The following is a 22,736-nucleotide window of genomic DNA, read 5'->3' as shown; positions in this document are numbered from 1 at the left end:
GAACCACATGATCTCTTATGAGGACCCTTTTTATCAAAACAAACTTTACATTTTTTACACCAAATATCAACATCTTATTTAAGAGTAGACCAGAAGAATCTTTGACGAATTTTAGAAATAGTCTTATTTATACCAAAATGTCCACCAGAAGGAGAATTATGAGCCTCAGAAATTATTTCATTAACTTTGGCTCGAGAAACAACAACTTGAAAAATAATATTAAAAGTTGAATCTAAATGAGAAACATCACTAAATTCAGGGATTTTATTTTCCTTTTTGAATTTAATTCAAAATTCAATTCAATTCAATTCAATTTAACTATCACTATTCTGAAATTTAATCCAATCGGAATTATCATTAATTTCACAGATAGTACGAAAAATATTTTCATTAAGAGAATATTCTTCATTAGCATCCATTTTCAAACATTTCTTACAATCACACGGATGCCGAGATAAAGCATCAGCATTACCATGACTTTGACCAGGTCTATGCTGAACTTCAAAATCATATTGAAACAAAATTGATCTTTAGGATTTTTGAAAAAAAGTAACCAGCTAAGAGAAGCATGATCAGTTCTAATTGTGAATCGTTTACTGAGAAGAAAATGACAAAAATGTTCAATCACAATAACAACAGCTATCAATTCTTTTCTAGTAACACAATAATTTCGTTCACGACTATTTAAAGTCTTATTATAATACGCAATAACCTTTTCTTGATAAATAATTTCACCATTTTTCTTAATTTGAATTTTCTGAGATAGAACTGCTCCAATACCAACATTAGAGGCATCAGTGTCAAGAATAAATGAAAAATTAGAATCAGGATAACCTAAAATAGGTATAGTAGTTAAAATTTGTTTCAATTTTTGAAAAGTTTGAAGAGCTATATCATCCCAAATAAAATCTCTTTTCTCTTCACTAATTAAATAAAGAGGTTTTGCTAAAGTAGCAAAATCTTTGATAAATTTCCTATAATACGAGCAAAGTCCAAGAAAACTCCTAAGTTCACTTTTATTTTTCGGAATAGGCCAATTAATGATGGCAGAAATCTTTTCAGGACAACTCTTCAAACCTTCACCAGAAACAATATGACCTAAAAAGACGACCTCTTTTTAGAAAAATATACATTTCTTAGCGTTAATTTTAAGTCCTGATTGTAAAAGTCCTTCAAAAACATTTTGAAGATGAATAAAATGTTCATCAAGACTCTTACTGAAGATGATTATATCATTTGAATAAACTAAACAAATTTAGCCGAGAAGATCTTGTAAAACTATCTTCATAAGTTCCACAAAAGTGGCAGGAGCATTACATAAACCGAAAGGAAGAATTTTAAATTGCCAAAGTTATCTTCCAATGCAAAAAGCTGTTTTCTCACGATCTTCAGGAGCAACTTCAACTGGCCAATATCCACTTTTTAAATCAATAGTCGAAAAATATTGAGCACCGAGAACCATATTTAAAATATCTTCTTGATGAGGAATTGGAGTAGAATCCTTAACTGGACATCATTCAACTTTCGATAATCAACACAAAATCTGATATCACCACCTTTTTTAGGAACAAGAACAACAGGAGAAGCCCAAGGACCATGCGAAGGTTCAATTGTAACCTGTTCCTTCATTTCTATCATAACAGTATCAACTTTTTCCAAGGCCAAATGCCAAGCCCTGTACCTGGGGCTGCAAAGTCAAAATATGACATGTAGGCCTCAGTACAACTGGCCAATTGAGGTCGGACTCGTAGTCGTATGTTGTAAGGCCTCAGGCTTGTTACGTGTATCCCTGTGCCTGTTCCATAATTTCCCCGAGTTATGCCCAAAGAGGCGAGGTACTCAATTTCCGTCCTTCGGACGGAGGAAGCATAGTGCATATGTGACAATTATATATTTTATTATTTACGAAATTTTCCGTGCAGTCATGTTTTTTCAAGTAATTGAATGTTACAAACAAAGTTTACTTACTCATTACAACATAAGATAAGACATGTTTCTAGAAAATGTATATTTTAATTCGAATTGTATTTATTTATTATTATAATTATTAATGCAGCATGTTTCTGTTAAAGAAAAGTTTACGTACAACTATTTATGTAAACGTTTTGGAAGTCATTAAATGAATGTTCACACAACTTAGAATAAGTGTTAAGAAAATAGTTGTCTCAACAATTAATTAATAGTAAGTGTAAACAATGTTGAAATCGAGTAGTCAACTATTTTATATAAGTTTCGATGATCATGTAATAGTAGTTAACTCAACTATACTGTTATTACTAATATAACTAAATTTTGTAAATCAATACAACCTCCTAGTCTGTAGTAGTTTTAACTACTTAACAATTGTTAACGTAACGAATAGAAAAGTAGTTACTTTAGCAAGAAGTTTATATCTAAGCGAACCATGTAAACATTAATTGATATAATTATTTTTATGGAGTTGATAAAACTAATGTAAAGTAGTTAAATCAATTACTTTTGACTAGTGGCATTAACCCTTGTTCCGTAGTAATCGCAACGTCTGCCTGACTGTTACTGTTGATTTGTTTCCGCAGTTACATCAACTATTGTTCCTTCAATTACGTTAACTACGGTTCCATAGTCAATGCAACTACTTTACATCAACTATTTCAGACTAGTAGCAGTGACTACTTTTTTTTTGATAAAAAAAAATAACTATTTTAAAATAGATGCGTTAACCAGAAATTTCTCTGAGTGTGGGTAAATGATAACCTGAAATCCTGAAAATGCACTATGAGCTCAGAAAAAATTATTATTAAGCACGTAGCAGAGAATAGCAACAAAGAGAGCCAACGTGAATCGTTGAAGAAGATGCGAAATCAACAAAAGCCAAAATGCAACTGACTTTTTCTGGTAAACGGAACGTACATTTTGTAGTGGGAGTTTAAGAAATATTTAAAAAACCAGCCGATGGGAGAAAAAGAGGTGGATGCTGGAAAAACTAGTGCATTTCATTTGTTGATAATTTTACCGGAGGGAGAACTGAGCAAATATAGTTTATTTAGTGCTCAACGTTTTTCGTAAAAAGAAATAGTTAGTGAAGAAAGTATTTAAATATCGAAAACACGTAATCAATCGAAACGTATTGACCTTCGCCCTAATCCAAACCTCAATTATGTCATAAACTACTATAGTAGTTATAGTATTATCACTCTGTATGTGAAAAAATTAAGTTTTAAGCACCATTTTCTCTAAAATTGACGCTCTCATAATTGCCCGCGGGCTTGATTTGCGGCTTTTAATTATTTTGATCGTACATAATTATACATCAGACTGTTCTGTATAATCCTGTCAATTTTTATTCTTTAACCTTAATAATTAAAAAAGTTATTAATCTCAAAAGATAAAAAAAATTATGTTTTATCATTATATATTGTAAATTTGCATTCTTTAAAAAGCGATATCCTGATTTGAAAAAGTCGAGAATTTAAAAGATATCACCTGGCCCTGATTAGTGGTTTACCTAGTTGCTCCTCTAATGAATTTTCGCATCTATATTATCATGGTTTTTCTGCTATCTAAATTACCTGAAAATTAAAACATTCATCTACATACTGGCTCAAAACTGTTCTGGTTGACGTTTGGTCAACGACTGCTGGCCACTCCATCTGCAGCCTACTCATTTGGACTGCTGCGACATCTGTGGTCGCAGTTAGTACTGAGTATTCTACTGCGACATAAAATCCTATTGCCCTGGGCTTCTATGGGTCTGTATTCTTAAAAAGGGCAATTTTTCCTATCTCTTAAAGATACAGGAATAAATCATGGATTTATAGGAAATTTTCCCTATCTCGATCCGTTCTTGAGATATTAAAAAAGAAAAAAATGCTCACATCCGTAGGTACGTACGAACACACATACATCATTCTAAAAATCAGTCAGCATGCTTGCAATATTTTAAAACGTGAAGATATGATAAAAATTCAAATTTTTTTAATGGACTTATTTACAATAACTTCTTTATGGGAAGTTAAAAATATATTATTTTATAATTGATAACTGTCAACAATGATATTAAATTATTATAAAATTTTTTTTATCGATTAACAAAATAACTTTTTATAATTTAAATTCAAAAAATTTCTAGTTAGTTTTTATGACGAACATTTTTATAAGTATTATTTTAAAATTAAATGATGCTATATTAAATATCAATTTTTCGAACGATTTCGAATGAGTTATATAATAGAAACGCGAACCCATTTTTGCCTTACTCCTCCTCATCATTTATGGAGTTTAACTTATTGTGCATTAACCAATTTTTACTCTTATAGTCTAGTAGCCGTAAATTAAAGACCTATGCTATCGTGCATTAATTATAGAATAGGAATAAAAATTTTTTGGTTATATATTCTTGTAGAGGATGAGAGCACCAGTCTATCGTGGACCGGTAAAAATGTACAGTGCTGCGAAGGCGCGCTGAAAATCGAACATTTTGGGCGCTTCGGCAGAATATGCCGTTGAGAGCCTTTTTAATTAACATTGAAAAAAAAAATATTTCCAATATCTTAAAAAATCTGAAAAAATTCTGAAATGTTCAGAATCGTTTTCTGAACATATTTTCCAATTAAAATTGAAAAAAAAAAATTTCGATTTTCTGTAGTATCTGAAGCGTCTTTTTTTCAAAATTTTTTTCGTGAACTTACCATCCTTATTTTGGGGGCAAAGTTATTTTTCAATATGAAAATTATCCACAGCAAAGTTTCATATCTTCATGTGGAAAGTATGAAACAATTTTTAAAAAATTTTTTAGCATTTGTTATAGATAAATTTTATAAACAAATGCGTAATTTTTAATTATTAAAAATTTTTTTAATTTAATTTATTGATTTTTTATAAACAATTATCAACAGAATGTTGGATCCATCAAAAGTTCGCTAGTAGTATGTTTGTCATTTCTTTTTTATCAAAATACTGATCAATATTTGTTTTTTCCTCATTGATTTATATTCTCTAATTAAAAAACATTGAAAAAAAAAAGTCAACAACACGTGGTGTTCCCAAGCGGTCACCCATCCAAGTACTAACCACGCTCAATGCTGCTTGACTTCAGTGATCAGACGAGAACTGGTATTTTCAGCATGATATGGTCGTTGACAATAGTGTTGAAAAATTTTTGTCTTATAACCAACTAAAACGTACTTCAATTGCCATCTGTTAAACACTAACTGCATATATGCTTTCTTCTTTATCGATATCCACCTATTCAGATATATATTATGTAACTATTTTATCTAAATCGGTAGATAGATGGATAAGTGAAGATTTTATAGAAGCATTTTTGTAGTGTTGTCTACTGATAGAAAATATCTAGACACGGTTCTTAAAAATTGGGCCAAGTCTTATAAGATTTTTCTTGAATTAACTACTTTTTTAAATTAAGTAAAAATTAATTGCAAAAAAAAATTTTACTGACATCCGAAGATAGCAGTATTGGTAGGATTTCAATTATTTTTATAATTTTATCTATTTTGAGCTTATATTTATAATTCTGTCATCATTAATGTTCAGTACCGGACATATATATCATCCCAGGCAACTGAATAAATAACTGCTTGTTGTCAATACATTGTAGAAAATTAGTTATATTACAGATTTTTTGAGTATTCATCATGAAAGTAGAAGAGCTAATATAATGACAATAATAACAAAACTGATTTTCCTACTTTCTAACTGTTATGGCGGAATATTATTCTTTGGCTGGGCATGCGTTAAAGAATTCCGCTTTTACCATGTGATTTGAATCTCCAACTTTGTGGAGGAGATTTCACTTTTCTTACTTTTAGAGGAGAATTTAAGGTTCCACTTATCACTTGTTACTCGAGAAGGAGCAAGTTTCTTTATTTTCTATACTTTTTGTTGAAGGAAGTCACTGTGTGGCGCTACTTTCCGAAAAAGAAACGTGAGTTCTACAGGCTTTCGTAGTAATTGCTCTCCACACTGACAGAAATATTTTCCGGTGGCGAATTATAGAATTTACTTGTCCCCAGTGGGAGCGTGACATCCGTCTTCAATAAGATGTCAGTCAAAGGCATTTTTACAATCTTAAGAAATTAAGACTGGTAAATTATCTTGCGTCGGTATAGTAGAAAAAAAATTCAACTAGTGTCACTGTTTTCTGATAGATGACAGTAACTGCACTTTTTTCAATCAAAAATTCAAAATGCTTATACAGAGAAAAGTCTTCTTTCTGGCTCATGAGATGTCATGTAATTCCTACTACATACATAAGTATATTTAGGCTTATAATCTAATGATAATAACATTTTTATCTCAATGTTAACGTAATAACGTAATCCAAGTGAAAAAATTTGAAAACTGAATTATTAAAAAGTTGAGAAACTTCAAAAATAATGTCTGCCAGTATTATTCTCTTCTTTAATAAACATAAACAATTTTCGTGCAACGAAAAAAAAAAGTTTTATTACTTAAGTTTTTATAAAAATAAATCAGTATTTGTAATTTACATGAATTTAAATATAAATATAATATTAATATAAATTTATTAATAAATTTTAATATGAATCACTAGTCAGCTTTGAGTAAATAAATTGTGGCCATTAATGTTGGTAGTAAATGAGTACATCCTTTCTGTTGGATGATATTATTTTTCATGGAAAATTGTATATATAAGTTACATCTTATTTTATCTTACCATTGAAATACGATATCAACGATAATAAATACTGAATTTTTGTACTTAAGTGAGACAGAAATGAACATATTACTTCTAGACATAATTCGTGATGAAGTTTGAACTCTATTGAGTTTGATACAATCATTGGATATCCAAAAATAAAATTATAAATAAATTACCAATCTTCCTACGTTAATGATAAGAATAATGATAAGTACTTTATCAATATAATTTTTTAACAAGCTTTCTTGTACAATTTATAACTTACTTCTAAATTTAATGTATCCAAACCAATGTTATCTATGCTTCATAATGCAGGATATTTTCCATTTATGCATTCTTTGTTAAATTTATCTAATATAGATGATATTTTTGTTCGATTATATGAAAAAAATGCTCCTTCTTTATTACTGATAACTTTTTTATCAGCTATAATAACTGGATGACTTGGTTCCTTTCTTGTAACTTCACGTATAATCTTCATTGAAATTACATGGCTATTTTAAATTATCATTCATTATTATCACTAGATTATAAGCCTAAATATACTTATGTATGTAGTAGGAATTACATGACATCTCATGAGCCAGAAAGAAGACTTTTCTCTGTATAAGCATTTTGAATTTTTGATTGAAAAAAGTGCAGTTACTGTCATCTATCAGAAAACAGTGACACTAGTTGAATTTTTTTTCTACTATACCGACGCAAGATAATTTACCAGTCTTAATTTCTTAAGATTGTAAAAATGCCTTTGACTGACATCTTATTGAAGACGGATGTCACGCTCCCGTCCCCAGTATAAAAGTGATAGGTAACAAAGTTTCGGAAGGCAAGTAAAGAAAGTACCTGGAATCAGTAAAACTTCGTTTTGAAATGATTAAAAAAAAATACTGAGTCTAAATACAAAATATACCACTCCTTAGTAGACTACAAGCGATTGAAGAAGTAATAAGTATACAAGTTTTATGAAAATAAAGTACTTGTATTTAAATAGTCTTTCTACTTGGAATCAGTATAATGTAAGCCAATGTATTTTGTTTATCTCAAGTAGGTAGATAATAAAAAAAGATTACAAAGTTTACTTCAGTTGATAATATAGTTTTCTTACACTGACGATCTTCCTTACTTACCACAAGTGTATTTTATACGGAAATCCCGTATAAAGCGTACTTATGCTAAGTTTAATGCTGTTTTACACTTCAAAAACCATTTTCTCACATTATGAATTCTTTTTATTAATAAGAAGATACTTGTTACTTGATTCAAGTATATCAATTCTTTACTGCAAGTATATTATATACTTAAATTAAGTATATAAAGTACTCATGCTAAAATTTTGTTCTTATTAAATTAAAAAATTTCAAAATATAAATGCCAAGTCTAAGTGCAGCAGCTCCACGTATTTAAAAGTACAACAGTAATTGTTGTAATTATTATAAGATTACTTTTCATCTGTTTATTAATTACTGAATATTTAATCATTAAATTACTTCATCAGTAATGCTCACTAATTTAAATTTACCAATATCAATGGGTATAACAGTAACTTTTTTATTATTAATATGATTATTTATATTTTAATGTTATTATGATTGTACAGCACACTTTACAATTTATTTTGATATAAAATGTACTTGCATCAAATAATAATTATACTCAAATTGAGTATATTCTGTGTTTGCCGCTAGTATACTTTCTAGCTATTACATTTTTTCTGTCAGTGCAAGGATACACTAGGCATTTATGAAGCCGAGTGTATTACAGATTGCAGTCAGTGAGTGCCAACTTAAGAAAACACGAAATGTCCAACTTTCATCCATGGAATGAATATGGCTGAATGTTTTTCAGAAAACTTCTAATTTTTAATCTTTGAAGTCGAATATCTTTTTGATGAACGAATGAAAAATTATTATCTATGCAGCAAATGAAAACTCATGGATGATTTATATGGCGAATGTAAGTATAATTCGCTTGTATCTTACGTAATTTTTGAGCAAATAAAGGAAATAAAATTGCAGGGAAGAGAGAAATACAAAGTTTTGTGTATAAGAGTGTCTGCTTATCACGCAACATGACAGAGAAAGAGAGAAAGACAAAAGTGAGGCGTGACATGGCGCAAGTAACGAGCAGTTACTCTTGATATTTAAGCCAATTAATCATTCAGGCCAAATTTTTGGCTTTTATGTTGAATGTGTCAAAAAACGTACTAATTAAAGAAAAAAAAGATAAAAGGGGTAATAATGTAATACAGTGCAGTAGCTGGAAAATTCTAATATGATGTACCTCCGAACCAATCACGTTTCTTTACTCTCCGATTCGCACTTTTTACTAGTGTTGTCTCTTTCTACTGACAGTTACCTCCGAACCAATAAGCAACGTTCTTTTTCAATAGTCGGCTGTGATTGGATCGGTGATACATTTACAATCAGCATAAGTGGAAAATCGAATTCTGTTCTGGTACTGAGTCTTGAATTTCAAGAATCTTACTCTCACAATGCCTCCTAAAGTAAGTGGAAAAGCTGTCAAAAAATCTGGCAAAGCCCAGAAAAATATCTCTAAAAGTGATAAGACCAAGAAGAAGCGCAAAAGGAAGGAAAGCTATGCTATCTACATTTACAAAGTGCTCAAGCAAGTACATCCCGATACTGGTATATCAAGTAAAGCCATGAGCATCATGAATAGCTTTGTCAATGATATTTTTGAACGGATTGCCGCAGAATCATCTCGCCTAGCTCATTACAACAAAAGATCAACTATCACTTCTCGAGAGATTCAGACTGCAGTACGATTGTTGCTTCCTGGAGAGTTGGCTAAACACGCAGTCAGTGAAGGTACTAAGGCAGTTACCAAATATACTAGCTCCAAGTAAATTTTTATCTTCAGATATTCTAAAACGGTCCTTTTCAGGACCACTAAATATTTCAAAACGTACAACAAACAAGTTGTAAATACTCATCATTCAGAACATATATTCATATTAATTCCTATAAAATTAAAGAAATTTGAGTTACTTTATCTCTTGCATAGTAGTTGACTACTCATGAAATATATTATACATGTTTTTCTCGAGCAAATCCGAAGACGACAGAAACAATAAGAACATTTGGACAATCAATAATACTTAAATATGCAATTTGGAAGTATATTATTGTCTGTAGGAAAAAATAAGAAAAAAAAACAAACAAATTACATTGAAGAAAGCTATATTGAATAATTTACTATCATTCAATTGTTTTGAATATTTATTTTATCAAATGATAGGTGATTAAAAATAATCAGTATAAAAAAAATACAGATTTGTAAAATTGATTGTTATTTTCATGTTGTGGTTGATTTAAAAAATATTTATGTTAAATATGACACAAAGTATTCTAAAGAATAAGGAGAAAAGAGTATAGTAGAACCAAAAATACTTTGTTCAATAGTCTATGTATATGTAACTATTGGTCTTCCATCTTAATGTAATCAATTTATTAGAATTTATTGGAATACACAAGGTACGAAATATAATCAATTAAAGGAGTTTTAAGAACTATTTTTATATTTAAATTGACAACAATGCATAATAATAATAATAATGATAAAAACTCAATAATAAAATTGCATTGTGAATTGAAGTCAATATTACCCAGAATTTTCATTTTTGTTATGCAACGATTTTACCCATCATTTAATCTTTTGACGATAAATGACTTTTAAAGTAAATGGTTTAGAACGTAGTAAAGTCAACGTAAGAAAATTTGTTGGCCCTGAAAAGGGCCGTTTGTTGATAAAATAAAATGTAGTTTAACCACCAAATCCGTAAAGAGTACGTCCTTGACGTTTCAATGCGTAGACAACATCCATAGCAGTGACTGTCTTCCGCTTAGCATGTTCAGTATATGTAACAGCGTCACGAATAACGTTCTCAAGGAAGACTTTCAACACTCCTCGAGTTTCTTCATAAATCAATCCTGAGATACGTTTGACTCCACCACGACGAGCCAGACGACGGATTGCAGGCTTGGTAATACCCTGGATGTTGTCACGAAGAACTTTACGATGCCGCTTAGCACCTCCTTTTCCCAATCCTTTTCCTCCCTTTCCACGACCAGTCATGATTACTATTATTCAAAATGCTCTCAAGTAGAACTCGAAACGAAATGAATGTCTAAACCCGTCACTGTGCTGACTTATATACTTCTTCAGCCATCCCCACCATATTTATTCGACGAATAGCCACCGATCGGACTTTATTCCCCCGTAAGACCTCGTCAACCAACCATGCAACAGCTGTCACAAAGAAAAGAATATATAACGGCAGATTTCGCTGGCGGGGGCACCATTCTCGTTAACATCGTTCTATACGAAGTAACCAGATACATTTTACTACGCCATGGCTCGTACAAAGCAAACTGCTCGCAAATCTACCGGAGGTAAAGCTCCACGTAAACAACTCGCCACCAAGGCCGCACGTAAAAGTGCCCCCGCCACCGGAGGAGTAAAAAAGCCTCATCGATATAGGCCAGGAACTGTCGCTCTCCGTGAAATCCGTCGTTACCAGAAGAGCACTGAACTTCTCATCCGTAAACTACCTTTCCAACGTTTAGTACGTGAGATTGCCCAGGATTTCAAGACTGACTTGAGATTCCAAAGCTCAGCTGTTATGGCACTTCAGGAAGCCAGTGAAGCATACTTAGTTGGCCTTTTCGAAGATACCAACTTGTGTGCTATCCACGCCAAACGAGTAACCATTATGCCTAAGGATATCCAACTTGCTCGTCGTATTAGAGGAGAGAGAGCATAAATTGCTTCATTAATCAACGGCCCTTTTTAGGGCCTACATATTATCATACAAGAGCTACTCAATTCTGATTTCATATATTTTAAGACTAAACAATAAATTGTCCATAACAAAAAATTCAATTCAATTTCGCGTATATATCATTCCAAAAGATAATTTGTAAAAATCCTTAGTATCAAAACTTTTTAAAATCTAAATTTTTAAATAAACAAAATTGAAAATTATATTATTTTTTATTTTGTATACTTATTAAATAGACATTAAAAACTTCTATTCAGCAAATTTTAAAAATTTCATTATTTGATGACTATTTTTCTAAGTAATTGATACATAAAACAATAATGAAGATTACAGAACAAAAACAGTTCTATTTTAATATGTACTTTTTACGTACATGTAAAAAGTTAATGAGAGTAAATTGTGCAATTTGTATCAGCAGAGAAATTTTCTATATTGAGAATAAATTGTTTGGCCCTAAAAAGGGCCGTTGTATTTTTAATGAAAAAATTCCGTTAGTATAAATTTATTTTTTAGCAGCTATCTTTTTAGTTGATTTAGCTGCTTTAGGTGTAGACACTTTCTTGGGTTTAGGTGCTTTTGGTTTAGCAGTTGGTGCTTTAGTTGCTTTCTTAGCCTTAGGAGCTGTTGTTTTGACTTTAGATTCCTTTGTAACAGCTTTTACTCCTTTTTTTTCAGCTGCTGTCTTGGTTTCCTTTTTAGGAGCTGCTTTCTTTGGAGCTGTTTTTTGACCTGCAGTTTTTTTTGCTGCAGGTTTCTTAGTAGTGGGAGTTTTCTTATTCGATGCGGTTTTCTTGGCCGTCGTAGTTTTAGGCTTAGATTTCGTAGTAGTTGCTTTTGTTACATGAAGCTTGAATGATCCGTTAGCGCCTTTACCTTTCACTTGAACTAAAGTACCGTCAGTAACAGCAGACTTCAAGAACTTTTTGATGAATGGAGCGTGTTTCTCAGCATCTACTTTGTATATAGTGGCGATATACTTCTTAATAGCTTGTAGGGATGATCCATTGCGTTCAGCCAAAGTTTTAATGGCTGCTTTAACCATAGAAGCAGTGCTTGGATGAGACTTAGCTTTAGCGTTCGAATTTTTTGCTTTCGGTGCTTCGGCTTTTTTTGGTGAAGCTGCTTTAGCGGTGGCCTTATCTTCAGTCGCTGAAGTCACAACAATTATAGCTTTTTCAGTCATTTTTAAAATGTTTTCACAAACTGAGTACAGTGTTAACTGAATTTTGTTTCGTATAAAAATTAATATGCCAATAAACAGCGCTATACACATAATTGAGCGCGGACCATGAAGAGTCGCCGTGTTGGTTTTCGATACTAGCGCCACAACACTTTCCAACTTTTAGTATTAAATTTTATTCAATTCTTTGATAATTATCAATAAACAATAAACTTAAATTCAGTTACACTGATACAAATTACTAAATGAACGTTTGCTGATTACAAAAGAGTTTCTCTCCTAGATGATATTTACTTTGTAATCAATTATTTCTAATTCAATCATAACTACAGTTTATAATTCATTGACATTTAAAGACATTAAATTGTTAGTGCTCATTTTTGTATGAAAAAATATTTGCATAAATTGTGATAAAAAATATTAGAAGAGTTATATTATTGATATAAATAAATATCATTCTGATACCATCAAAAATAAAGGTTCTATAATGGTATTTTTGTAATGACAAACACACAATGTTTCCGACTCAACACATTTTTTGAATAAAAATCACTATATTATTAATAATTTATTATTATTATTATTATCATTTCTAGTAATAGATGTTTTGGTAGACAATATTGTTCGATAAAATGAGGGAATGTTTTGTTTCGAATAATTATTTTCTGTATATAATGGAAAGAAAATAAATCGTATAACAGTAAAATATCTTTTTTTTTAGAAAAAGCAATTAAAGTAGTATGTTTCTTATTTCTGTATTTTAGTTTTTATATGGTAAGTGTTTGGAAAAAATTTGTGAAATATTATGAAAAAATGAAAAAAAAAAATCTTCACCGACTTAAAAATTGTGATGTATAGTTATTAACAATAATATTTTAACCCAATCTTTTTATTAATACTAATGGTTTCATCGGAAGAAAATCGTTCACATTTTCGTCCTATTATGTATTTTATAGTTTTTCTATTATAAATAGAAAGAGAACGGAAAAAAAAAAAATAATGACTTATTAATCAACTCATTTAAAATAAAGTATTTTTATTAAAAATACAAAACTCTATCGTGAAATCAACAAATATAGGAATTTTTTTTCCATCAATACTTATTGTTTGGAATAAAAACTTTTACGCCACTAACTCTTAGCAGTTAACAGAGCATAAACGTACGGGATTGGTTCGGAGATACACCACATCAAAATATCCAGCTGACACCACATTGCTGTAGTGGGAACAAGGAACTCTTATTTTATTGGTTCGGAGATACACTACAAAATCCATAAGTCTGTACCGCATAGACTGATCTGACATCTACTGCTTTTCTGTCGTCTCGAGTATTAACTACATAAAATAAAAATCATGTCTGGTCGTGGGAAAGGAGGCAAAGTCAAGGGAAAGTCCAAGACCCGGTCAACACGAGCTGGATTACAATTCCCAGTCGGACGTATCCACCGGATGTTACGCAAAGGTAACTACGCTGAACGAGTTGGTGCTGGAGCTCCAGTCTACTTGGCTGCAGTTATGGAATACTTAGCTGCTGAAGTTCTTGAGTTAGCAGGAAATGCTGCTCGTGATAACAAGAAAACCAGAATTATTCCACGTCATCTCCAGTTAGCTATCCGTAACGACGAAGAGTTAAACAAACTTCTGTCTGGAGTTACTATTGCTCAAGGTGGAGTTCTTCCTAACATCCAAGCTGTACTTCTCCCTAAGAAGACTGAAAAAAGCAGTGCTTAGAAAATTTAAACCCAAACGGCCCTTTTTAGGGCCAATAAATATTTCTTATAATGAAACTCGAAGTTCTAAACACATTATCAAAATATGAACGTATTAAATCTTCATTACAGCTCCGTCTCGTATATGATTAATGTTTAAAAAAAATCAGGATTTTAATAGGAGGAAAAAGGTAATAGTGACACCAAGTATTTTGTTGATAAATTACAATCAAAATTCTTTCATTTCTTTCATTTGTTTAATAAAACAAATAACAAATAGTTATTTTCAGCTCTAAAATTTTTTCTTTATCCAAAATTATCTTTATTATATGCAACAAAGTACATAATTTTTTTGAAAATAAATAACCCATTGAATTTTAATGAACATAATATATGTAGAAGTTAAAATACTTGGCTTGTAATGATCTGACAACCTTTTGTATTATTTTTAACAATACAGTTTTATTAAAATAGTGTTTTGTTGGGGTATGTAGTACAAGTTATATTATTATTGGTCGCTACGATATTTTACAAGTAAATAATGAATTATTATAAAAAACAAAATCATGTTTTATTAAAAATCTATGGAGTATTGTAGGAAAAATAATCCTACCATCTTCAGATGACAATAAAACCTCGCGCTATGTACAAGTCCTAAGTGACTCTGCAAATAATGAAAGATCTTATTCTTAAATAATTAATCAGAAGAATTTTAAAACAACAAAAATGTTTGAAATCAAATGGAACGCCATGTCATTCATAAAATTAAGTCATTATTTTTATGGATTTCGATTTATAGTGTAAAAAAATATTTGTTCGAATTTTCTATGAATAATTTAAAAAGTAATTTTGTAGATGCACATTTACGATGAATTTTTTTTGCAATTAATTTTTACTTAATTTAAAAAAGTAATTAATTCATAAAAAATTGAAGAAGACTTGGCCCAATTGTTGTCATGTTCTCTATTGATAGAAATATATTCTGATATGGTTCTTAAAAATTGTGCCACGTCTTATGCAATTCTTTTTAAATTAACTTTACAGCTTAAATAACGTGGACGAACAACTTACTACTAATGAAAATTTACAGTATGCACACTCATCACAAGTGCTCCAAAAATCCAAATCAGAATACACGCATAAAAATGATTGTCCCTTTAACGACGTAGCTGATCTTGTTTTAAAATTAATTGAAGGGAATTTTCAGCATATATACATCCAAAATTATTTGACACCTTTCACCGTTTACATGGGAATTGATGAACAATTCCAACTAATCAAATAATCTAAAAATTTAATTGTACATTTTGACAGCACCGCATCACTTGTCAGACGATCGTATATTTAAGATATTTTAGTGTAAAAACAATTAGTCGATTGCTAAAAAGTATAAAATTAGAAATATAATCAATTATACTTCATGTAAATTAATCTCCAGTGGTTACAGAGGAAAAAATGAAGAAAGCTTCGGGTGCTTTTGGAATCCCTCGTGAGCTTCTATTTTTCAGATTTGAAAAGTTAACATGGGCCCATCTACATTGGAAGACAATATAAAACTTGATGAGCACTGTATTTTTAGAGTAAGGATAAAAAAAATTTTCATATAAGTTTGTACTATCAGTCATATTTTTTATGTTTATTGTCATTGTACCTGCCCGAATTCTTTAACAGCTACCTTAATTATTTGTTCAATGGAATTGAAATAAAACATATAGAGGAATATCGTCAATAAACTTTTTTCAAACTATAGACTGATATGCAAAATAGAACAGCTCCATTAATACCCTAGTATATTAAAGCTGGGTAAAGTGGTGGAGTTTTGGAGACATTAAAAGCAGGAATTCGATAAACAAATATTTCGTGTATACCACACTAAGAAAAATCGAGATAGTTGAGCCAACTATCTACATCGAAAAAGGAAAACTAGTTACGGCAACTAATATTTGTAGCTGCTACTCGTAAGTAGTTGGGTGAAAAGAGTAATACAATGAACTATAAAGAGGAGTTGGATGAACTATTTTGGAAAAATTCAAACAACTTTCAGCATTCAACTTCATGAAAGTAGTTAGAGTAACTATTTTTGATAAGTGCAGGAACTAGAAAATAACAACTATAATTTACACAGTTGATTGAACTTCATGGAAGTAGTCAATCAGCAACTGGGAAAGTTAGTTGTAGTGACTATGATAAGTTATATTAATGATATTAAAATAATTGCGATGACCGAAAGCATTGGACTTCGTTTCAGTAGTGACGACAACTACTTTTTAAATATTACAAAAACTGTTTGTTGTAGTCAATGTAACTTACAGATCCATGTTGCTATTTACAGTTGATCGAACTGTAATTTATCACAGATAGAAATAAAAATTTACTTTTAACAATTATTACGTATTATAGAGTTTCATACGTGTTGAGGTTGTTATTGATATGGAGGAAGGACAACGCATTCGTAAAGTGCATGATTATATCCGTCACAAGAATTATTTAAGATTTGATCAGATGGAGTCTAATAGGAAGGTCATGAACGGAAGGTAGTTACAGAACATCAAGTAGTCTGTTTTAATATATAAATTATAAAAATCTATAGTTGTTTTATGATTGAACTTGTTTTTTTTTCGGCTATTAGATTATTCTTTAATAACAAATATTCAAAAGGAAAATACTACAATATACGTGTAATTACATAAAACAATAAATCACTTAACTTTACTGAACACTTTTTAATTGTAAATTGTTTATTTCTTCAGTATTTATAATAAGAGTACACAGAAGATTTTTTGAAGTAATGTTACATTTCAAAATAATTCTCAAACGCTATGCTATGAATGTCAACAGTTTCATATTTCTTACAGTTGATTGGATTAATTAATTTCAAAGTATATTTTTCTGTAATTAAACAACAATAACAATTCTTAGGAATTACAATAAATGAATTAGTACAGAATATTATAATATAAGAAAACGATGCAAATCATTAAAATTTCTTGTTACAAATAGCATAGAGTTAAATATAGAGCTTTATACGTGATAATGTTATTATTGAATTGAAGAAAGAACGATGCTTTATAGATCAACATATTACGAGAACCTTATTTTAATTAAAGGAATTCCTGACGAGACATGATGCCTTAACTTAGCATTTATTTTCGTACAAATGTATTTTAAATTTTGTTTCAATTGATTTTGTGAATTGATCATTCCTGTTCTGAAATTTTAAAGACAGAAATTCCTCTAATTCGAACAAGCGACTCGCGTTCCTTAGATCAACCACTTTTACAGTTCTATTGTTCAATATAAAACTTTTTAATAGTTTCAACAACTTGAACTTCAACTTGCCTTTAATAAAGGCAAATGAAAATCCTAGAACGCATCATACTTGACATTTGTCAATGTTATTTTTTCAACAATAGTGCAGTCGAATTTTAAAATTACTGTTTTTATATGAAAATCTGACATAAAATAATTTAATGTCAGTGATATTTCTAAAACATTTAATTCAAAAAGTCGGTCAAAACTACTACTTAATTGAAATATGAATGAATTTCGAATGGGGTGTATTAGTCAGGAAGCAATTAATTATGTTTCTCTCAACTTTTTGAAATCCTTTTATCGTTAGTTTTTCTAATGCTGTAAAAAGCTGATCCCAATCTCTTCACATATCCCATTTTGAAGCTAAATATTTTTCAAGTGTAATATAAAGATTTTTTATACTGCTCCTCCATAAGCTTTTTATAAAAATATAAAAAACGTCAATAATTGTTAGATCTAAGTTTTTTCAGTGGAATTCGTTCAATATCGACTGAATAAGATCACTGATGACTCTCTATCTAGTCTTGTAAAATTATTTATAGCAATTACAGGCTGTTATAAACAAATTAACTCCGCAAGAGTACATATAGAGTCATTGGAGACCTCATCTAGTCGATATTAAACATATTCCGCTGGAAAAACTCAAATCTGATAATTATTGACGTTTTTTAATTATTTATAACAATTACAGGCTGTTATAAACAAATTAAATTTGCAAGAGTAGATATAAAGTCATTAGAGACCTTATGTAGTCGATATTAAACATATTCCGCCGGAAACACTTAAATCCAACAATTATCGACGTTTTTTTATTGTTAATAACAATTACAGGCTGTTATAAACAAATTATAGTGGCGAGAGTAGATATAAAATCAATTGTTTATTGAAAAATATTTTTTTATTTAGCTGATATTTTGTTTTAACAAATATTTTTTTGCAGTTAAATACGCGAGATCTATTTTTATTATTTAACCAATATTCAACCGTTATATACGTCGGATATATAAAAAATATTCTAGTTATTTAACCAGTTGTTAACTAGTTTTTAACTCATATTTAACTTGTTTTATTCAGTTAAATACCTAATATTTAACCGGGATTTAACTGTGAATACCCAGTTAAATACGCGAGTTATTTAACTGCTTTTTAACCGTTTTTAACCGAGAAAAAACGGTTGAATTTCGGTTCGATTATTTAACCGGAATTTAACTGGTTTTTTTTAGTTTATAGAAACCGCGAGGGTAGGCGATTGGCATGTAAATTATGACATTCCTTTAATACAATTGATTTAATTGCTGATGATGTAGCATGAACAAAGGATTCTCTACTGAAGTTATTGTTGTAAAAAATGCCAAGTTTAATAATTGTCTTTGAAGTTAGATTCTCTTGCAGAAATAATGTTTGCATTTCTCGATCATAACTTCCTGTAGTATGGCCGATAATGAATGTATGTAAAACTCTGCAATTTTTTGATATTCCTTCAATAATTTTTGATAAAATTATGATTCCCGACAAATCTGATTTTTATAACGAATTATATGCTGGTTGCAAGATAATTGGAACAACTGCAACTGCAACTTCTTGTGTTAAAATAAAATAAAAAATTGACTGTTTAGAAAGCGCAATAACTTTACAACAATTATATGGGATTTTATGTTGTAAAAATAATGTTATAATCGACACAATCTAAATGATGTTGGCACTACAAAACAAGCAGTCAGCAAGCAGCGCCACAAGCGGTCTATATCATAGACCAGTATGTTTGTCACTCAAAGCTGTTACGCTTTCTTTTTAATTGCAATTGTACTTATCAAAAATTAATTCTTTATGAAATCAACAATTGTGATATTTTTATCTTTAAAATCATGGAATTGTTGAAATACCACTGTCAAGAGCCTTGTTTTATTGGTAGAAGTAATCGATCAGTTCCGGACGATCATTTCAGCAATCTTCATGATGATATTATGCAAGATACTGTCAAATACTTTTTATTTAAAGACACATTTGCAGTTATGTCGTGCTCAAAATTTTTACCCTTGAGCACTACAACTGAAATCTGGAGACTAACTATTTGGCTGATGTGTTGGGGAATCCTTTGGAAGCTGGGATTTGGGATCACTGGGGAGCTTGGGAAAAGCGCGGGAACGTTTCTGCTGTAGGATCCAAGGGAATAAGATGGGAATGGGTTTTCTATGGGTGTGCTCGGGTTTCAGACTTTTTATGCTACAGAGAATGAATCTCCAATCAGCCTTTTTATTTCAGTAAATGTAAGGTAAAGAATGTATCTTATGTTACCAGGGGTTGATGAGGTTATTGCTTCGAGTATGTTCTTGTATGACCTTAAGGAATGTATTTTTCTGGTTTTAGCTATAAGAATATAGTTGCAATTTCTGACTTACCTTTCGATGAAAGTCAGCTTGCTCTTTGGTATAGCTTTATTGGAACGAGTGAATTAGCAACGAGATTAATCGACAATAATTAGTGCGAAAGATTTTCTTGGACAACCAGCGTGCCGAGTAACGACGACAAGAAATTCACAGTAATGCAGATGACTTGGACAACTTGCCCTTGGAAATGTAAAATCACGTTCTACAATAGAACGTAGGGTTATCCTCCTGCGTCCTGAAGCGAGCTATATAGTAGCTATTTGTAGTTTTACAAAATTTATATAGAAATAAACGAGTCGATGACCCGGGTACGGGACGGCAAGCTATACAATTATTTGATCTACAATGATATGATCTTAATTATATGGATTCGGACAGGCGTTACAAATAGTATTTTCGCAGATTCTCGCGGACTCGCCCAAATGCCCTTGAAAGATGAGGAAAATTATGGGTGAGCTCACTAGCGAGTGTCGTCCTCCGATGTAGATCTTGCAGACTTGTCCTTGCCGGGACTGCAGGTCTGGCGTTATACGTCGATGAGAGTCCTGGAGAACCGCCATGACTACACGGCGTCCCTCGGAGGTTTCAGCGGCTCGTGCAGAGTCTCTCCTGGCGTCCTGGATGCAAAATCAGCAGGCGGCCACGATCCCAGCCTCGTTCTTCCGGCTCCCGGTCTAACGTTTCCGGTGATTACTGTGATAACTTTTCTACGAGCTCAAGGAGCGTCGTTTGTACGTGCGTATTCAGCGACGGCGGAAGCTCAACTACTATAGTCGAACTGAGAAGAGAGTTCCTCAGATGTTTGGCAGAGCCGGAGATCCCCACTCTCGGTCGTCCCCACTACTTAAATTTATATTTGCGCATGCCCTGTGAGAAACCGATTCACGCTCAAGAAATGGATACGCACTATGTAGAAAATAGATCCTTTTCTCGTTTTCAAAGGATATTATTTAAATTAATGCACAGTATATACCATAATTATTATAAATTAATTGTTTAATATACATAGTGATGAGTATCTAGCGCTTTATTACAATAGTTGAAATATTATCTATACATGTTTTATTGATATGTACGTGGTTCTGCCATTTGAAGAATATTTTTACAAAAAGAAATATGTAAGATTCTGTATTATGCAAAAAAAGCATTAATTAACAATATAAATGAAAGTGGAAGGTAAAGTACTGTTGGACGAAAAAAAATTTTTTTTATAATTAATATTTATCATTCTGTCTCACATTAGGTTACATATTATGCTTAATATTTTTCTAGGTTAAATATGTGAGTAAATTAGTAATATTATCTTATTACTTTTGTACATTTGTTCATTATTCAACTTTTTGATCTAATCATTGTTATTTTTTTTACTTGCAGAGATCTTGAACGTGACCTTATTCTTTCTGAGGACAGTGAATATGAAGATGTCAAAATGAGCGATTAACAATTATTCTAAATCACTTTTTTCCCGGTATTATAAAAAAAACAAAACGACAATAAAACAGCAGTTATCACCATTGCCTGGAAGTCTTCAGGAAAAATGTTCTCCAAGTACAATGATGCAAATGAGGCCGCCAAGTCCACCTGATCAAGTAGTGCTGGTTCCATTTCAGATTCAGGATCAGACAGCAGTGATGATTCTAAGGATGATTCTGCGCCTTTGTCTCCAAAAGAACCTTCTACACCGCCTTCTTTCTCTCCCAAAGTTCCTGTAGAAGAGCCACTTTCTGCAACAGAGTCTAAATTTAGGTGGGATCTCAAGACATGTTTCAGAATCCAATTTCGAGATTACCAAAAGGTAACAGGAGTTCTCATTGAACGGTGGAATAAATGTTTTTATTGATATTAAATATAAATAACACAAATTATTTTTTATGTTGACACTTTAACCATTTGTGTATATAAAAAAAAGTGGAGAAAATATGTAGAAAGATATTTTTATTGAAGGACATTTATTCACTACAGGTGACTCTTATGACAATAAAAATATTTTTTGTATGATTTGAGTATGATTGATATTGATATTTTTGAAATGTATAACGATATTAGGTCAAAAACGGATTTAGTATACATTTTTAAATCAAATCTTTTCAAAACATTGAATTTAGTCCATTTAAAATAATTGTTTATTGAAATTTGAATTTTATTCTGCTTCAAAATAATTATCAAAACATCAGACATAAATGTTATCTATTATACAATCGTGAATTTTCGAAATTATTAACAGCTGAAATGGATCTTCTATCACTTTAAAACAAAAAATTGCACTTAACACTATATTACTTTAATAATTCACATTTATTTACAACAGTAACGTTGATCTCTATCACTAAAAGCAGTATAAAAAACCAATATTATTTCATTACAGCTTATCAACGCCACTGATACCAGCTATGACATCAGTTCGATCACTGTTGGCGCCAATGTCATCCATGGGAATCTCTCCTCTGGGTCCACTGTCATCTCCGAGAGCACTCAGTTCTCCATGGAATTCATCGCCACCCAAGCACACGACAAGAGAGCAGCAGTTATCACCATTGCCTGGAAGTCTTCAGAAAAAATGTTCTCCAAGTACAATGATGCAAATGAGGCCGCTAAGTCCACCTGATCAAGTAGTGCTGGCTCCATTTCAGATTTAGGATCAGACAGTACTGAAGAGTTTAAATTCAGGTAGAATCTCAAGACATAT

At 31.1% G+C, this 22,736-nt stretch overlaps 5 protein-coding genes and 1 non-coding gene across 6 annotated transcripts; 3 read left to right on the top strand and 3 right to left on the bottom strand.

The window, feature by feature from the left end:
- Window positions 1-5,000: 5,000 nt before the first annotated feature.
- Window positions 5,001-5,119, bottom strand: LOC118064239 (5S ribosomal RNA). The gene has a single exon (XR_004690039.1). It is a non-coding gene; the product is annotated as a 5S ribosomal RNA (ribosomal RNA).
- Window positions 5,120-9,132: 4,013 nt separating this feature from the next.
- Window positions 9,133-9,571, top strand: LOC118064236 (histone H2B-like). The gene has a single exon (XM_035078704.1). The coding sequence runs from the start codon at window positions 9,153-9,155 to the stop codon at window positions 9,525-9,527; it is 375 nt and encodes a 124-aa protein (XP_034934595.1). The 5' UTR covers window positions 9,133-9,152; the 3' UTR covers window positions 9,528-9,571.
- An 830-nt stretch (window positions 9,572-10,401) lies between these two features.
- Window positions 10,402-10,789, bottom strand: LOC118064238 (histone H4). The gene has a single exon (XM_035078706.1). It carries the CDS (start codon window positions 10,754-10,756, stop codon window positions 10,445-10,447), a length of 312 nt encoding a protein of 103 aa, XP_034934597.1. The 5' UTR covers window positions 10,757-10,789; the 3' UTR covers window positions 10,402-10,444.
- Window positions 10,790-10,998: 209 nt separating this feature from the next.
- LOC118064232 (histone H3) lies at window positions 10,999-11,480 on the top strand. Its single transcript, XM_035078699.1, has one exon. It carries the CDS (start codon window positions 11,034-11,036, stop codon window positions 11,442-11,444), a length of 411 nt encoding a protein of 136 aa, XP_034934590.1. The 5' UTR covers window positions 10,999-11,033; the 3' UTR covers window positions 11,445-11,480.
- Window positions 11,481-11,936: 456 nt separating this feature from the next.
- Window positions 11,937-12,645, bottom strand: LOC118064229 (histone H1-like). Its single transcript, XM_035078696.1, has one exon. It carries the CDS (start codon window positions 12,643-12,645, stop codon window positions 11,965-11,967), a length of 681 nt encoding a protein of 226 aa, XP_034934587.1. The 3' UTR covers window positions 11,937-11,964.
- Window positions 12,646-13,971: 1,326 nt separating this feature from the next.
- LOC118064234 (histone H2A-like) lies at window positions 13,972-14,373 on the top strand. Its single transcript, XM_035078702.1, has one exon. It carries the CDS (start codon window positions 13,996-13,998, stop codon window positions 14,371-14,373), a length of 378 nt encoding a protein of 125 aa, XP_034934593.1. The 5' UTR covers window positions 13,972-13,995.
- Window positions 14,374-22,736: the final 8,363 nt, after the last annotated feature.

This window comes from Chelonus insularis, unplaced genomic scaffold, assembly GCF_013357705.1.
Source record: "Chelonus insularis isolate UGA/USDA-ARS -01 unplaced genomic scaffold, ASM1335770v1 contig_16_pilon, whole genome shotgun sequence".
NCBI classification, from domain to species: Eukaryota; Metazoa; Arthropoda; class Insecta; order Hymenoptera; family Braconidae; genus Chelonus; species Chelonus insularis.
Note: the sequence above shows the minus strand (reverse complement) of the source record. Positions and strands in the feature narration are given on the sequence as shown.

Bases quoted from the DNA above. Each gene is read 5' to 3' on its own strand.
- LOC118064236 (XM_035078704.1), top strand. From the start codon at position 9,153: ATGCCTCCTAAAGTAAGTGGAAAAGCTGTCAAAAAATCTGGCAAAGCC.
- LOC118064238 (XM_035078706.1), bottom strand. From the start codon at position 10,756: ATGACTGGTCGTGGAAAGGGAGGAAAAGGATTGGGAAAAGGAGGTGCT.
- LOC118064232 (XM_035078699.1), top strand. From the start codon at position 11,034: ATGGCTCGTACAAAGCAAACTGCTCGCAAATCTACCGGAGGTAAAGCT.
- LOC118064229 (XM_035078696.1), bottom strand. From the start codon at position 12,645: ATGACTGAAAAAGCTATAATTGTTGTGACTTCAGCGACTGAAGATAAG.
- LOC118064234 (XM_035078702.1), top strand. From the start codon at position 13,996: ATGTCTGGTCGTGGGAAAGGAGGCAAAGTCAAGGGAAAGTCCAAGACC.